The sequence below is a fragment of the Protopterus annectens genome, chromosome 12.part0 (genome assembly GCF_019279795.1).
Source record: "Protopterus annectens isolate FY-2018-M chromosome 12.part0, PAN1.0, whole genome shotgun sequence".
Classification (NCBI taxonomy): Eukaryota; Metazoa; Chordata; order Ceratodontiformes; family Protopteridae; genus Protopterus; species Protopterus annectens.
In genome coordinates this window covers 319332609-319351166 of record NC_056746.1, presented here as the reverse complement: position 1 = coordinate 319351166, position 18558 = coordinate 319332609, and the positions used below count along the sequence as shown (strand labels likewise).

At 40.1% G+C, this 18558-nt stretch overlaps 1 protein-coding gene across 4 annotated transcripts in view; it reads right to left on the bottom strand.

The window, feature by feature from the left end:
• The window catches only part of LOC122816538 (ubiquitin carboxyl-terminal hydrolase 22-A), a 2071246-nt gene that overhangs the window by 199536 nt on the left and 1853152 nt on the right, over window positions 1–18558 (bottom strand). For all 4 annotated transcript variants that reach the window (XM_044089386.1, XM_044089387.1, XM_044089389.1 and 1 more), the window contains one exon: window positions 4099–4190. In XM_044089386.1, the coding sequence (XP_043945321.1) occupies window positions 4099–4190 (92 nt within the window). The remainder of the gene's footprint in view (window positions 1–4098; window positions 4191–18558) is intronic.

Genomic DNA, 18558 nt, shown 5'->3' with positions numbered 1-18558 from the left:
CACAAGTCCAAGATAGGTCTCCAAGTGCCCTTCTTTTCTTGGGACTAGACAAATCCTTGAATAGAAACCTTTTCCCTACTGACCTAGAGGAACAGGATGAATAGACACCTGCTGTAGCAGGTCTTAGGAGGATAGGAGGGAGAAGACATAAATTGACTATCCTGTTCTTTTCAGGGTTTTGGGAAGGCTTAGAAAAAGTGGAATTTCCCCTGAAATGAATGGGGTAATCCCTTTCCTTTCTATGATGCAGAGTTCCCACTGGTTATTTGGTGATGAGCTTCTGCTGATGTACACAGCAGTAAAGTCTGTCTGCCATAAAGATTGGGGAGGGAATGAGTAGAGAAGGAGGGGTCCAATGCTGAACTTACTTCTAGCTGCTCTTTACAATGGGTAGGGTCTTTGAGCTGCCCAGACTCTTGAGTTTGATCTGGTTGCACCTCCTAGATTGTCTGGGTCTCTCAGCATGGGAAGGCCTCCCCTTATCCTGTCTAGAAGGAAAAGGCCACGGTATGGAAGGGTAATTTCTATTATACCTAGGTGTAAGCAAAGGTAACATTCCTTCACTGTCTATTTTCCTTTTTTGAACACCTTTTTAGCTGGGAGTTCAAAAAGGAACTCTTTGTCTACAGGAGCATCCAAAACGTCAGCCTTCACCTGGACTGAGAGACGTTGTGTCCATAGCCTGCAAATGACTGAGCCTGGGGCAGTTGCTATGCAAGATGCATCCAATGCATCACACCCACATTTTAAGGAGTATTTGGAAACCTGTAAGGGTGTTTTAGCAGTCTACTGAATTTCCTTACACAAGGTTTTGTCAGAAATAGTCTCTGCCTTAGAAACAATTTGGTCTTGTAGGGACTTAAGATACTTTAACAAGTGAATGTGGCAATGAAGCAACCTTATAGATAGGGCAGTTAAGGTATAAGTTTTTTGCTGAATCTAATAGTCTATGTTCCCAACCATTAGACAAGGTGTGCTTAGTTACACCCTTTGTTGCTCCTTTAGTGGATTCTGTGGAAACTACTGAGTGGTCAGGTTTAGGGTTCTTACAGACATGCTTGTGAGAATTAAGCACTCTATAAAATTGATCAGGCTTCCTGGGAGCAGGTGGTAGAGAGTCAGGGTTTAAAGAAATGTCTTGAAAGACGTCATCAAGCACTACATGCTCTGCAGAGATGATCAGTGATCTGGGGATGGTAAATTCAGGAGTTCCCTACAATGAGTTTGAGCCTACAAGAACTGCTTGCTTTCCCAATTAAAAGCCTTCTTCATTTTTTTAAAGGGTATCCCCAAAGGAAAGGTCCTCAGGGGGGAAGAGAGGGTCTGAGTCAGGACAGAGTTGGAGTGGGAGATGCTCAGAGCAGGTGGGAGGTGCTTATAGCAGGACAATTCCTCCTTACCTTCAGAGCCTGAGGAATCGGATTTTTCTTGAAAAGTCACATCCCTATGCCTTTTGGAGGGATAGGCTTCAGGGCTAGTGGCCTGAGTGTGGCTGGGTTCCTTGGATTTAATGAAGGCCATGAATTCCTGAGTTAATTTCAAGAGACCCTGGGCTTCAACTTGAGCTGGAATGGCTGAGGGGAAGACAGTGCTAGGCCGACAGTTCTTTTAGGATTAGGCATCTGCTTAGTTAAGATATAACCTCAGGGCATGGTCATCTGACTGTGACCTCAGGTTGGAGTTCCAAGGCTGCAGAAGATAATGCGTTTCTGGCAGTACCCACAACACAAAAATGGGAAGCAGATGCCTGTGAATCAACCTCAGACCCAGCCAATGTTGATGTTGTACAAGAAGTGAATAAAAGGCCTTGAAGCCATGGCAGCCTTCGAAGGGGTTATGCCAGAGGGTTTGGGTCTAGCCATCGCTGGACCAGGGGGATGTGAAGGTGTCTTTCCTGAGTCAGATGACTTAGTGGCACTGGCGAAATTTTCAGTCTTTTTTATTGTATTTTTCATACTTGAGTTTTTTTAGGAATGATGCAGGCAGACACCAGGGGATGTGAAGACACCAAGGGAACCAAAACTAAGAACTCCACATGAGCTGATAAAGACTTCAATTCTACATTTAAAAGTCTTTACTCAGAGTTTAGCACAGTTAAGATAACTAGAGGTGTTGTGCTGAGGGCCCAAACAGAACAGACACACGCAATGAAAATCTTTATGCAGACTTATGCAGAATTTGCTTCTAACACTTCAGTCATTAACCTTTTTAAACATTAATTAGAAGAGGAAAATGCCCAACAGGGTACTTATCTGTTTGGCAGTCTGTAGAAACTCTAGAAAGAGCGAGTTGACAGACAGACTGAGTCTATTGTACACAAGATGAAGTGCATCAGACTGCACAGCTTGAAGGAACTGAAAACAGTGCTGACAGATGCACTTCTTATACCATGATGTCTGGATGTCAGTCCATGGGCATCCATCAGCTACAAATAATGCAAAGACTCTAGAAATCAGGCCAGTTGTGAGTTTCTGCATGGCAGAAGACCCAAGAATCAATACTGCAACATTAACTTGTAAAGAACATTTAAAATTACATACATACACTGAAGTACACTATCAGTAGTCTAAGGAAAGTTCTACAAGACCAATAGATTCAAGTCGGTTCTGCTGGGGTATAATTACAATTTCTGCAGTGTCTGTCATCTGCATATTAGAAGGCATGGTAGCATTCAGCACACAATCAACAGCATGTGCAAGAACCATCAACAGTAGGACATGAAGAAAGAAGCATATGTAAAGATGTGGGAAGAGGACAGGTTAAGGTATCATTTAAAAAAAGTGCTTAATACTGCAGAGTGACCGTGTCTTCTGCTCAGCTTTTGTTATTAGAGTAAATGAGTAGAGTGCTGGACAACAGACAGATTCAAGGGGTTCTGGAGAAACAGCACCAAGCAAGGTCAAAAATCAGCAAGTTATAAGGAATACATACCTTCTTTGTGTAAATCATTTTCCCCCATCCTTGCGGAATAAAATGGATTAGATCATACAGAACTGAATCCTACGTCCTCTGGTTCTTGTCTCATTTAAGTTTCACCTTTTCTGAAAATAAATTTATTTTTTTCTCTCACACCACACCTGACATCAAGCCACCCACCTTGGTTGCTCCACTGACTCATTTGCTCCTCAGGGTGAGAGTCTGATAGTGGTGGTGTCACCTACACTGGATCGGGGGGGGGGGGGCTCTCAGTTTTCCTCAGGCACAGCTAGTTGAATCCTTTGGGACTGGGTGTGCAATAGGAATTGTGTAGGACCATCAATCACATGCTAGTGACTTCCAGACACCCCCAGCCTTTTGGACAGCGCTTTCACTGGCCATCCTCCCCACATCAATGAGCTTGAAACAAGCATGCATTCTTTGGCACTTGCTGCTCCCATTCTGAGGCAAGTGGGCTTGGCACCTTCATTCCTCTCCCACTCCCAAATTGTTCATCCAGTAAATGGACTGCTAATCAATCTCAGGTCATCCGTACTGGATTAAGGGCTCTACATCTCTATGCTAAAGAGTATACAAAGTGTCACATTCTAAAGACTGTTCCAGCTTCAAGATACACAACTTTAGAGACTGCACTTTTTATGTCTTATCAAATTTAAATATAGAATAATTTGTTCAGAATATTCACTGCCATATACATGAGCATACTTTCACATAATTACAAGCACTTATGAGACTGGTTTACTATGTACTAAATCATACTTCAATGCATGCTCCTGCAAAGGAATGTCAAATTCATCTTACTTCTTGAAGTCCTTAGCTACTGTGAATACAGAAATATATGAAGTTCAACAATCAAAAACTACAATGCCAAGTAGCACTTTACACAAAAGACAACAGATAAGCTGGTTGAATGAACCTTTTCAGCCATAACTTAGGCACAATGGCAAAGTTCTGTTTACATAGCACGTCACAAAAGCTAAGGTGATGTTCTCCTATACTTAAATGCCACACAACTGGTTTCACTTTGATTAGAATGTGTAATATTTGCACATACAAAGTGTAATTAATGTTTGCATAATCTTTCAATGACAAATACATATTTCTAAGATTATGTATTTTACTGACAAGAATAAACACATTTGAATTGCTTCACTAACTCACCTGGAAGCCATGAATGGTGTCATATCCAATTCCAAGGGAAAGGAAACATATGTGGTTATCTTCCGCCTTAGCTTGGCAGAGTGTTCAAACCGCTGTAAATAAAGAAAAGTTCATTAAACATATTATTTCTAATGAAACTAAGACTACATTATTACTGGATACCTCTTGGAAGACAACTGAACACAAAGGGCTTCCAGTGTTCTGAAAATGAGGCAGAAGTTGTATGCCCCTCAATTTAATGGATAATAACTGGAACTACACAAGCAAAAGTTTGCAGTGGATATTTCAAAACACCTAGTCTAAGACAGAAGTAACATTTGGCTCAGTAACAATAGTCAGTTAAAGTGCACTATACTCCTGACAAAACCTGACTGATGACAACATGGAACAAACTGCCCTTGGTTGCTAGGAATCCAGCTTCTAACATCATCAGCTATACTTGCTTGTGCAGGATATAAGCTCCTTGTTTTGTAAGCTCCTTTATTAAACTATCATTTAAGAAACAAACATGCATCAACAGAAAAGAAACCAAACCATATTAACATTTTTGTCCATTTACATACATTTTACATCACCTATCCTTTCTTTCATTTACTTGTAATTATCATCAGTCCAACATTACATAAATTGCTGAATTTCTGCCTTCCCTTAAACCTCACTCCTCCTGATCATTACTCTGCATGTACAGTTCCCGCAATTTCCATTTATTTCTATGTAATTTGCTGTTTCTCTTTTCTAAAATATCCTCTTCCAGTTGTTTTATAATTTTCAGTACTTCAAGTACAGTTGGTTTAGACAGAGTTCCATTTTCTATTTATTGCTTCTTTGCCAGTCAACAGAATTAAACGCAAGTCCTTACTATGCTTAGACCATGTGCCCCAGCTCAAAAGAATAATTTCCCTTAGTTACAGCCACTTGCTCACCCAGTATTTCTGACAGAGTACTTTGTAGGGAATTTTTAAAATCTGCCAACTCATTACACTCCCAGAATGTATGTTCCCAATTATCTTTCTCCCCCGTCATACAGCCAACATTTGCTATCTTCCTGAGGAAAAATTCTCTGAAGTCTACTTGGGATACAAGAATACTTATGCAGACACTTCCAAGCAAAGATCTTAAACCTTCCACACTTTGCTGCATAATTGGGCCCTATACATACGTCCTCCCATTGTTCTCTTGTAAATTGATTTTCCAGTCTCTCTCTTCTCAATCTTTTCTAACCTCCTCTGATTGATTCTTATAATTATCATACAATATTTTATATGCTCAACTAATTATTCCTTTTTTAACAGCAGCTTCTGTTCTATATTCAGCTAAAAACTCTTGCACAGCAGGTCTTTCACTTAATCCCCTATCCCTCTGCCTTTGCCTATGCTCTCATATCAACCCCTGTTTAGGGAAGGCAGTTTCTAGTCTGCAGTCCAAAAGCTTTTTTGGACTTATTTCACTCTTATACATCTTCCTCACTAGCTATTTGCTCCGAATACCTTGGCTCCTTTGCCAGTTTTCTCCCCCTCTTGCCTATTTTATGTATCCCTATTGGCAAAATCTCCTTTCTCCACTAGCCTTTTGGCAAAGTTCTTTTATTATATTCTCTGCTACTTTATGAATATAATCTTCTTTATGGTTACAGTTTCCTAAGGATATGCATCCAAAATCAAACTCTTTTTCTCTTTCTTGAGGCTTCCTATTTCATCATCTCTTTCCACATTGAATTACAGCTTTTTGTTTGTGTTATGCTTTTAAATGTTAACCTACTGCAGCACTAAAATATCCCTTCAAATCAGGTAATCCAAAATCAGCTTTTTCTATTGGAAGGACAAATGTATCCTACTTAACTCTTGCTCTCCCATTCCCCCACATAAATTCCTTCAACTCGTTATTATTTCCCACAACTTTTCCACTGGTTGATAAAAATATGCCTGACCCTTACATAAAGCTAAAGGAACAAAAAACATTTTCACTGCTTGTATCTTACTATCCATATCCACAAACAACAGCTTCTATTTTCTCTGTATTTGTATTATCTGCTGTTTATTCTTTTTCCACATATCTTTAGCTGCTGTAACAGAAGCCATTTTAATCCAAATTACTAAATACTTCATCTTATCATGTACCCATAAACATGGGTATTGCTGAACCAGTTCATGTGTGGGTACATAATTTACGACTACAGATTTTGTTTTTTTTCTTCGTTAATTTCATACTGTAAGAAGACTTGAAACTGTATCAAAACGTTCTACCATACCGAAGTCCTTTTCTTGGTACAAAATAATATCATCTGCAAATAAAGCCAACTTTTCTTGATTCCAACACCAATTATATCCTTGAATTTCTGAGTCCCTTATTTTTTTTTGCCAATGACTTTAAATATAAAGCAAATAACAAAGGAAAGAGGACAACCCTGCCTGATTCCTCTGTTCAAACACATCTTATCGGAGAGGAACGCTCCCACTTTAATTCTTGCCTCTGATCCTTCATATATCCTAATTAACTTTATTGCTATACCAGTGTTGCCATTTCCCTACTCGTAAAATCTCAGTGGTATTTTCTTGGATTCTGCTTCCCTCTGGAAATTGTTCTCCTCATTGTTCTATTAATGCTGTCAAATGTTTGCCTCTCCTCCACAAAACCACAATGATCCTCATCTATCAATTTTGGCAACACCTTTATCATTCGCACAGCTAATACAGACAAACACTTTATAATCATGGTTTAAAACTGAAATGAAGCTATGCAAAGCTGAGTCTGATGAGTCTTTTCCATATTTAAATATACAGCCACCACAGCTTTCTTTCAAGATGTTGGTGCTACCCCCCTTTTAAAATATTGTTAAATAAAATCTTCCAGATCTTTATTACTTTTTTCCCTCCTAACATCCAAACTTCCACAGAAATGCCACTGTTCCTGAAGACTTTTTTAAAGACGGATTATATACCACCAACTGTTGTATCATATATTAATGACTGGACTGATGAACTAAATAATGTTAGGCATTGAACAAATAGAACAGATTTAGGAAATGATGCATCTATTTTCTGCAAAGAACATTCAACTCCTATGAAATATGATGAGGCCCCTGAGAACTATGTAATTGTGGATGCAAGTACTCAGCAATCTGAGGATCTGGTTTGTTTAGAAGGAAACAAAAAAAAGAAAGAAAGGAAGAAGTTCTTAACAAATAACAAGGAAGAAAAAGAAAAGTACACTTGTGTACCTACCATAAATGTAGATGTTTGAGTGTATTCACTGTTGCAGTCATTACACTTGGGTTATCCTGCTGGCAGGCTACACGCAGTCAGCCAGAGTTCTAAAGTCTAGGTCCGGCGTCGGTTGCGGTCGCCTCTTCCCTGACGTCAGTGCGCCAGGGGTATAAAAGATGCAACCAACACCATTTTCTTCAGTTTTTCTTACCCCAGATGTCAGGTGCCCCCAGATAGGAAGGCTGAAAAAATAAAAATATGCCAAAAAGCATGCATGTACTAATATAAACATTTCCTTCATCTACAAGCAAATACACCACATAGGTTGTATAGACTTGAGAAGTACAGAAAAGTCCCAGCAAAGAAAAGGGGGATGGTGGGTGGGTAACCTGAACTGCAACAGTGAATACACTAACATCTACATTTATGGTAGGTACACAACTGTACTATGTTCATCGTGTTTCACTGTTGCAGTCATTACACTTGGTTTGAATTCCAAAGCTGAGGTTGGGTGGCTTGGCCTAAATAGGATTAGAAGAGGCTACCAGGCCCTGCATAACTGCAGTGGCAAAGCCTGCTCTGGATTTAGAGAAGAGAGGTAAGTGGTAGTGCTTGGTGAAAGTGTGCACTGAACTCCAGGTTGCAGCTTCTAAAAATGTCTTTGGTTGGTACTCCTCTGAGAAAGGCTGCTGAAGTGGTTGCTGCTCTGGTAGAATGTGGCCTAATGCCCTTAGGCACTGATTTGCCATGTTGTGCATAACAGAAGCGAATGCAGTGTCCTATCCATTTTGAAATTGTCTGCTCTGAGATAGGCTTTCCTTGTGATCCTGCAGCATAGGCTACAAACAGTTGCTCAGTTTTTCTGAAAGCTTTTGTTTTGTCCAAGTAGAATCGTAGCTGTCTGTGTATGTCCAAAGCGTGCAGAAGTCTCTCCCCTTTATTCTGGGGATTTGGATAGAAAGTTGGTAAATTAATGGTTTGGTTAAGAGCCACACTGGAGACTACCTTTGGCATGAATGTTGGGTTTGTCCTAAGAGAGACCCTGTCCTGGTGAAAAATGATGAAAGGTTCCACTGCCATTAATGCCTGTAACTCTGAGACTCTTCTTGCTGAAGTTATTGCTAGGAGCAGAGCAGTTTTTCATGATGAGAATTTTATATCAGCTGTGCTGGCTGGTTCAAAAGGAGGCAGAGTGAGCTTTTCTAAAACAAAATTGAGATCCCAAGTAGGTATTGGTGCTCTCCTTGGGGGTCTTATGTTTTTTGCCCCTCTGACGTACTGCCTTAGTAGTGGATGTGAAAAAATAGGAGGTTCTGTATTGTAATGAGCTCAAATGGCAGAGGCATGGATCTTAATAGATGAGAAGGATAGGCCTTTGTCCAGCATCTCAGTTAGGTATTGTAAAATCTGAGGTATATTTGGTACAAGTGGTTCGAGTCCTTGTGCCTGGTTCCAAGCACAGAATCTCTTCCATTTTTCTGCATAAGATTTCCTAGTGCTGGGCCTCCTGGCTTCTAAAATGACATCCATAACAGCTTTAGAGAGAGGTGCAGTCTGAGTGGCTACATTACCTGCCATGCTGCCCGATTTAAGGTTCTGAGTTGACTGTGTAGAATCTGATTGTTTTGTTGAGTCAGATGATGAGGAATTTGAGGTAAAGGCCAGGCTGGGCCTTGAGACAAGCTCTTTAGGATTGGGTACCAGTGCTGGCGTGGCCAGTCTGGGGCAATCAGGATAATTTTTGGCCTCTCTTGTCTGACTTTTAGGAGCACCTTGGGAAGAAGACGCAGTGGAGGGAAGGCATAAACGGTCAGGGTTTTCCAGCTGAATGATAGAGCATCCACTTTCCATGCTTGTGCGTGATAAGTTCTTGTGCAGAATTTCTGGAGTTGGCAGTTGTGAGGGGAGGCAAAAAGATCTATGTCTGGGCGTCCCCATTTCCTTGTTATCATGCTGAACACCTGTGGATTTAGTTTCCATTCGTGAGGATCCATGAGATTTCTGCTTAGTTCATCTGCCAGTGTATTTTTCATTCCCGGCAGGAATTGTGCCTGCAGATGTACTTGATAGGTCAGTGCTGTGTTCCACAAAGTCATGGCTTGCCTGCAGAGGGGGTAGGAATGTGTGCCCCCTTGCTTATGTACCACATAACTGTGGTATTGTCCATCTTTATTAATAGTTGTCCTGGATGTAGTAGGTCCTTGAAAGCGGTCAGGGCATTTTGCACAGCTAGCATCTCTTTTTGATTGATGTGAAGATGCATTTGATCCTTGGGCCACGTGCCCTGAATACATTTTCCTGCCATATGTGCCCCCCCAGGCATAATCCGATGCATCCGTTGTTATTGTCTGCCTGGCTGTGGGTAAGGTGAAAGGCTGTCCCTTGTTGTGGTGACAGGTCTGGGACCACCATCGAAACTCCTGTTGTAGGCAGGGAATTAAAGTTATTATTGTTTCCAGGCTGTGGCAATGTTGAGTCCAAACACTTTTTAGATACCATTGTAGTTTCCTCATATGCAGTCTTGCATATGGAATTAGTAGAATGCAGGACGTCATGAAGCCCAGGGCCTGCAGAATTTTTCTTGCAGGAAGCTGGGTCTTTGTTGCCATCATTTGAAATTAATCAGTCAGTTGCCTTTGCTTGTCTGGCGTGAGATAAGCCATCTGGGGCAGTTGTATTTAAGCTTGCACCCAGGAATATTATCTCTTGAGAGGGCACTAGTTTTGATTTCTTTTCATTTACTGTGTACCCTAGGCAAATTAGTATTCTTTTTACAAACGCCAGATGCTTTAGAAGAATATCCTTGCTCTCTGCTTGAATAAGGCAGCCGTCCATGTAGGGATATATCTGAATTCCTCTTTGTCAGCAAAATGCAATTACTGGTGCCAGGCATTTTGTGAAGACCCTGGGCGCAGTAGATAAGCCAAAAGGCAGTTCAGAGAATTGGTAATGCATTGGGCCAGCTATGAATCTGAGGTATCTTCTGCAAGATTGTCTGATTGGGACAGGCAGGTATGACTCATTGAGGTCCAAAGTAACTAGCCAAGCCTTCTTGCCCAGCATGGGTAGAAGTTGCTGCAGTGTTAACATTTTGAATTTTGGAACATCCAGGAAAGTATTTAGGATTGACAAGTCCAGTATTGGTCTCCAGGCTTTGTCCTTTCTGGGTACTAGGAAAAGTCTAGAGTAAAATCCTTGTCCTTGTTCTTGCTGTGGTACTCTTTGAATAACTCCCATGTCCATGACAGCAGGAATTTGTTTTTGTGCCTCTGCCCATTGGTTTTGTGGCAGGTCCGGCATACCTTTTGATTTTGGAAGGGTGTGAAAGTGGAACCTGTAACCCTGAGAAACAATATTCAGTACCCATTTGTCCTGGGTGATCATGTGCCAATTTTGTGAGAAAAGTGCTAGCTTTCCCCCTAGGGGTGCTGCCAAAAGGTAAGTGCTCGGCATTTGTAGAGGGAAGTCATCGGGACTGTTTCCTATAAGGTTGTGACTTGTCTTCTCCTCCTTTGGGGTATGAAGCATCCCATTGTTTAGGTCTGTAAGAGCCCTGGGGCAGAGATCTGCCTCTTGGGCGTCTGTATCTGCCTCTTTGTAGCCTGTCTGACACTGGAAAGGACCAATTTTTTGAGGGCCAGTTTCTGCTAAACCTAGGTGGTTGAACCTGTAAGAAATCCTTTAATGTCTGCATTGATTTTGCTTTATCCTCCATTTTCTTTAACACCTCTTCTGCCTTAACACCAAACAAAGTATCATGCTGTAGTGGAGCATCCAATAATTCTACTTTAACATGTTCAGGTAAACTTTGTTCTTTCAACCAAGCATGCCTTGAATGACAGAGCCTGTAACTGCAGCTCTACAAGAAGCCTCTAATGAATCAAAACCACATTGCAGAGTATGCTTTCCCACTTGTTCAGCTGCATGCAATAAATCCTGCATTTCCTTACTGTCAGGACTTTCTGTGTTTGTAAGCATTTTCTGTTTTAACAAAGACATGAGGTACTGCTGATATTTAAGCATGTGAAACTGGCAATTTAAAGCCCTTACAGCTAAAGTAGCAGAAGTGCAAACTTTTTTCCCCCATCTATCCAGAGCTCTGGAATCCCTATCAGAGGGGACAGGGTTTTTAGCAGTGGAAGCCTTAACCCCTATGTGACCCTGAGAAATTGTTTCTGGGTCCGCAGCAGGATTTTTGTAAAGAAATTTATGAGAGTCAGGGACCCTGTAGTGCCTGTCTGGCTTGACTGGTGCAGGGGGTAAAGAATCAGGAGACAGACTGGATTCAGAGAAAACATCATCAACAATATCAAGCACAGGGGGAATAGCCAGGGGCCTGTGCTGAGGCAATAAAAGAAAGTCTCTGAGCCTTTTCTTGGATTCTGAGTAATCCTGGCTCTCCCAATGGAAATGCTCCCTCATGGTGTGCAGGGTTTCCCCAAAAGAATAATCCTCAGGCGGAGAGGCTGAAGGTATAGATTCTTCTGCATCACAGTCCTCATAGGGAGGGAGAGAATATCCCTGATCTGAAGCGGAATCAGAGGAAATAGAAACCTGGTCAGAGGAATTATAGTCAGCGTCTTGCCTAGGCCTTTTATCAGGAGGGGGATGGGAACCCCTGATCAAAGTAATTAGGTCTTCGGCCATTTTAAGCATCTGTTTCTTTGGCATGGTTGACTGTTCAGGAGAATGCTGTACTTGTTTCCTTGTCTTTAATGGTGTTTTTGACTTTGCCTTGGCTGCTGCAGTGGACTTTACAGTAAGCTGTGAAGGTCTGAAAAAACCCTCAGAAGCTGATGCCTGCTCAGCGGCTCCGGACCCATCTGAGGGAATAGTTTCCGCAGGCTCAATACCTTGAGTTTCCACAGGCCTTGGTGTCTCCACGTGGGGATCGGATACGGCCTGTGGCTCTGAGGTAGCGGGTGTCGGGGGCTGCGAAAGCACCTCACTGAGAACCGGCAACTGGCCTAGAAGAGGCTTCGTCGTCGGTTTTGGACCTCGGATGCCTGTCCTTTTCTTTGCCTTTGCGTTTTTTATGAATTCCGGTCGTCGGTTGTTCCGACGGCATTATGTAGTTAAACCTTCGGCCAAAGTAATATAAAGCAAAATCAAACTGACGCTTAATAGTGCGTTTGTTGAATCTAGCACAAAACCGACAACTAGTAACATCGTGGTCAGGGCCTAGGCAAGGAATACAGTAAGAGTGAAAGTCCTTATGAGGTATTTGCTTCCCACAAGAAATACAATTATTAACTTTTACTGACAACTGTCTGGAGCAAGAAAATGTTTCCCCAACGGGGTACTTAGCTTTTTTGAAGACTTCGGTTCTGAAACTCAATTTCAAAAATCTCAGGAGTCGGCTGACCGGCACTTGCGAACTGCTTTTGCTTCGGGCACCGCGCGGCAAGAAAGACTGAAGAAAATGGTGTCGGTTGCATCTTTTATACCCCTGGCGCACTGACGTCAAGGAAGAGGCGACAGCAACCGACACCAGACCTAGACTTTGTAACTCTGGATGACTGCGGGTAGCCTGCCAGCAGGATAACCCAAGTGTAATGACTGCAACAGTGAAACATGATGAACATCTGACTAATGACTGTAAAGGAAAGAGAATACGTAGTAAAAAGGATTCTGCTTTATGTGACAAACTGGTGACGGAATGAAGATATCTATCAGAAAACCCTCAGTCTACAGAAAAAGCCATCACCTTTCCAATGGAAAAGGTAGAAAAAAAGAGGCAACGGGCAGGTGAAAAGGAAGAAATCAAAACTGAACGTGGAAGGATTGAAGAACATTACTGTAAGAAAAAAGAAGAGAAAGACAGATGTTGACTACATGGCTCAAGCTGCGGATTTACAATGCCAGCTGGATGAGAATTTAATACGCAATGAAAACAGTGGAATTAATAGTGATGAGGATCTATCCTTCGTAACAATTGATAGAGCAGAAATGACTGTATTAGAAGCTGAAGATTCTTCAGAGATGGTCAGCAAAGATATTCTTGTAATTGGAGATTCAGTTATTACAGGAATTGATACTTATATCTGCAGAGATGATAATGAACATAGAGTACTGTTATGCTTGCCAGGAACTAAAATAGAAGATGTGAAACAAGCCTTGGAACGCCTTAATGTAAGGAAGTATGGATCTGTTTTTATTCATGTTGGTACAAATGATGTCACCAAAGATTCTCTGACTGTTAGTTGGGAACTGACAGCCCTCCTAGACAGTATAATTTGTACTGGTGTTAGGACATATTTTTCACAAATTACCTACAGAAAGCATAGTCAGGTCACTGTGAATGAAAAGATTTTTTGCATAAACACCTGCATGGAAAAAATGTCCTGTTTTAAAAAATGGAAATGTGTACAGCATCCAAGCCTTCATTTGGGCACACGTGTTCAGACAGGATGGTGTGCTTTTGTCTACATCAGGGAAGAGAATTTTTGCAGCAGATATTTTGCAATATTTGACTAACACTAGTCTGGATTTTTGCCAGGTTAAAAATGTAACAGTTCACATTACATTTGATGCATCTCTGATGGTTGTTAATGCTAGGAGCATTAATAATAAAGTTTTTATTAGAAAATTTGCTACGTTCCCACAAGATTGATGTTGTTATAGTTTGTGAAACATGGTTAAAGAACAATGACTGGAAACCATTTCTGTCACGGTATAAATGTTTCTACTGTAACAGACATTTAACAAAAAATCAGGTGGAGGTATTATGACAGGGATTAAGGATAGCCATGAGACTTGTGATTACTACATGTTCAATGATAACACCAATACTATAGACTGTGTAACTGTGACAATAAAGATAACCCTGGAACATTTAACAATTGTTGGAGTGTACAGACCACCAAAGTTAAGTGCAGATGACCTAAAGGAATTCATACATTTCTCACACGAAACACAGGAGGGAAGAATAATATTAGCTGAAGACTTAAATTTACCAGACACAGACTGGAATAATATTGATTCAACAACATTAGTAAAGAAATTATTCACAGAGTATATTCAGGAACAACAAATGCTTCAGATTGTAAAAAAAACTACCAGGGGACGGAATATACTAGATATTGCTTGTGTTCTCAAAGAAATTACTGTAACTTCAAGTCAAGTTTTACCACCATTGATGTGCAGTGATCATGGGGTCATAAAGGTTAACTTGTTGCTAGATAATTCTGCCAAACTGAAATCTAAACCAATGCACAGAAGGTTAATTACAGATTATAGGGAAGCAGAACAGTTACTATTTAAAACTAACTGGAGTGAGGTGTTCAGTGGAAAAACTGCAGATGTAATGTGGAAAGTTTTGAAAGAGAAATTGTCAGAGTGCAAAAAGTAAAAAAAAATGTTTAACTTCAGGATTTAGGCATGCAACATCGGGGGTATATTTCCATAAGAACAAGATACCTGATTAAAGTGAGAGAGAAAAAAAATATAAGAAATGGAAGATAGGTCAAACTACAACTTTAACAACTGAAATAAACAAGCTGGACAAACAGATTAAGCATAGTATTGGACAAGATCAAGAAAAACTTGAAGAAAATTTATATAAAGATATTGAGCATAATAGGAAAACTTTTTATAGATACATAAGATGTGGAAGGAGTAAAGATACACAAATTGATAAACTGTGTGCAGATTCTAAAATTTATTCTCAGACACAACAGATTATAGATATATTTAAAACATCTTATGCAAAATAGTTTGGCTCCACAAAAGGGGTGGTAAGTTGTCCTAGTGACATCCAGGTAACCCCAGATACTGGAATCAAATTAGATTATATTGAAAAAGAACTGTACAAACTGGATCCAAACAAAGTGCAGGGAGGAGACAGAATAAGTAACAATGACCTGAGAACACTTAAGCAAGAACTTACACTGCCATTGCATCTATTATTCACTAGGTCATATAAATATGGGGAGATTCCTCAAGTTTGGAGACATGTACTTATTAAACCAGTCTTTAAGGGAAAGGGGAGTAAGGCAAACCCAGAATCATACAGACCCTTAAGTCTACTTTCATGTTGTGCAAAAATAATGGAGAAGGTAATACTGGATAAGTTATTGTCAGAACTGGATAGGCTGGGACTTGAAACCATATATCAGTAAGCACATGATGAAAATAGATCTATTACCACCTGTAACATGATGTTCTATAACAACATGATAATAGCTATGAATGAAAAATTGTGCTGTGAAGTGATTTATATAGATTTAACTTCAGCATTTGACAGGGTCATGCACAAAACACTGATCAGTAAATTAGTACAACTAGGTATTGATGTACTGTTGATAAGATGGATAGCTGCATGGCTTACAAATAGGACATGGCAAGTATCACACACCAACTGGACAGGTGAAATCCTTGGTTACAGTCAAGGTGTCCCACAGAGCTCTGTACTAAGCCCTTACTTGTTTAGATTGTATCTTTCAGACCTTACGTTTTCATCTGAGGTGTTCTACAGTCTATATGCTGACGACCTGAAATTGGGTAAACTGATTACAAGTGTTACAGATAAGGCATGTCTGCAAAATAATTTGACTAAATTGACCATTTGGGCACAGAAGAATAATATATTGATGAATGCATCAAAAACTAAGCATATGAGATTTGGGAGACAAACTGAAATGTGACTATTTAATACAGCACACAGTGATTGAAACTGTAGACTCATTTAAGAACCTGGGTATATAGGTAGATTCAGCTATGAGTTTTTCTAATCATATAAACCAATTGGCTAGTGATAGTTATAGAACTACAGGTTGTATAAAAAGATTTATAAAGCCTAGGAAATCAAACATAATGAAGTCATTGTTTGTTAGTTACATTAGACCCAACCTTGAGTATGGAATAACAATATGGAAACCCTATAGGAAAACAAGCAAGCATAAACTGGAAAGAGTAGCGGAAACATACTAAGGGCATCCATGGATGTGAAAATCTAAGTTATTATGAAAGACTAAAATATCTGAAATTGTACAGTGTCTCTTACAGATATTTAAGAGGAGATCTTATTCAGGTATATAGGGCATTTAGGGACAACTACCTCTGGGAGTGTTTGGGGCTATCAAAAAGTACTAGAGAATCGTGAGAAAACCTATGTAGAAGATTCTATAGGAATGAGAAGTGTACTAATTGGTTCTCTGACACAGTAGCTGATGCTTGGAACAGACTACTAAATTACATTAAAGCAAGTACTACTTTAGATATTTTTAAGAACAGCCTGGACATTTATTATGGGAACAAGTGTTTTGGCATATTGGCAAGCTAGAAGGGCTTTAATGCCCATGCTTGAAACATTTGTATGTATGTATTTTTACCTCATCTCCTCCCATCTTAACTGTCAGTTGTTGATATAACCCTGGCATAACTAAATCTTCCATAAATATTTCCATTTGTATTCTATTTCTACATTTTTCTACTTAATACAAACTTTCATAAAAGTTCCAAAATATTTCTAATAACTCTACATGATCTTTTCTTGTTATAGGCTCCCCAAGTTTGGTGAGAAACCTTTTACTTTCTGCTGCCCAGGTTGTGATAAAACATGCTTGGAGTTATTAACAAAAATAGCTGCTCAACAGCCATCTTCCTAAACTTGTTCAAATTATACAGATACTTCCTTATTTTCTCTTTAGCACTTTGTATTTGTGTCTGTTCTTGTTTTGAGAGGTTCCTCTTATTCTGCAATATTTTAAAATTTGTCATGCCCCTCTAAGTAATTCCTTTTATGTACCCCTCCCTTTATCTTTATTTCTACCCTATTTTTAAACTCCATTTTCATTTTATCCCACTCATTAGCTATCCAGTCGGAAGAAATTTCTACCATCCCTAATAATGCTCTAATTCCCCTACCAATTCCTGACATTCCTCTCTCTTTAACATGTAGGTGGGTAAGTGCCAAAAACTTTATTTTTTACTGAATTGCTTGCCATTGCACCTTTAAAGTTTGCATTTCCCTCAGCAAAGAATGCTTAGAACTCTGAAGATTAATTGTTTGCACCTGCAGACATCTTGTCTCCATGTAAAAGTAGTTAGCAATGAGTCTCTGTAAATTTCATTCAGATCAGAATGTACAGCTGCCTTCTGCTGCAGACTTCGACTCCAGCTGAACATTTGCTAACTGAAAAAAAAAAGAACAAGCTAATATCTTTGCAAATATAAAATACTTGGTATTTTAAGTAGCTTTCATCATTTTGTCTTATTCAAGTACAGATAGTAAGGCTCACGGTCTCATACTAGGCTAATGAACACGAAGGCCTTCTTAAGCCTAGCCATGCACCCAAATATATGCAACAAGTTTTGGTTATTTTTAGTGCTATATGTAGGCTAAGGCTTGGGTGGTTATTTACAAGTTGCCTCTGTCCATCAGAGACAAAGGTGCCAAAACAGGGGTGAATTTAATTCCCCAACCACTAGTCCAGGATACAATTGAATTAGGTTAGGGAAGAATTCTGCTTCACATGGGTGGGAAGAGAGTTCCGGAGAAGGGGTAGTCTTCGATGTCACATACCTGCCCCTCCGAAATGCCTTACTTATGTTGCAAGAAAGGTTTAAGTACGTACATCAGGTATTTCTCATGACCATCAGTGAGGGATCCAAGGATGCCTTGTATGCCAGGCATATATCATCCCTCAACAGTCTGTAGGAGCCAGAGTACAGGATAGGGGCCTTGAGGCAATCCACACAGGACATGCTAACATGTATTTTCTTTCTTGAAAGGAACCTCTGTGGATGTGCCACTTGTTGCATGTACCTGGTGAGGTACATACTGAAGTGGGCACTGTACCCAATGATAGGTCTGATGAGGACCAAATATTGTGGAACGATGACTTACTTGGACCAAGATGCCATACTCTTACTTATAAGTTGTGCAATACAGAATGATTTCCTTACTACCATAGACACATGATTGTTGAAGGCAATGTAGATTTGCCTATATGCATTCCCAAATCCCTGACTACTGGGTCTATTTTTAGGGGTGTGCTATCAATTAGGTAGTTTCCTGGGTTAGCGGACTTTACAAAGGATACTATTATGCATTTCAAGGCATTTTGTCTTGGACCACAGCTCTAGCACCATTACATGTCTGTGTCGATCCTTCTTGAGAAATATTAGTGCCTTGGGGGATTCTATGACTACACCCAGATTACAAACATTTGTAAACTTGGTCAGTGAGAGCCCCTTGATGCTGGCCTTGACTTTGGAGAAGTAGATGCCAAAAGAAGAAGAACTAGCACAAAAC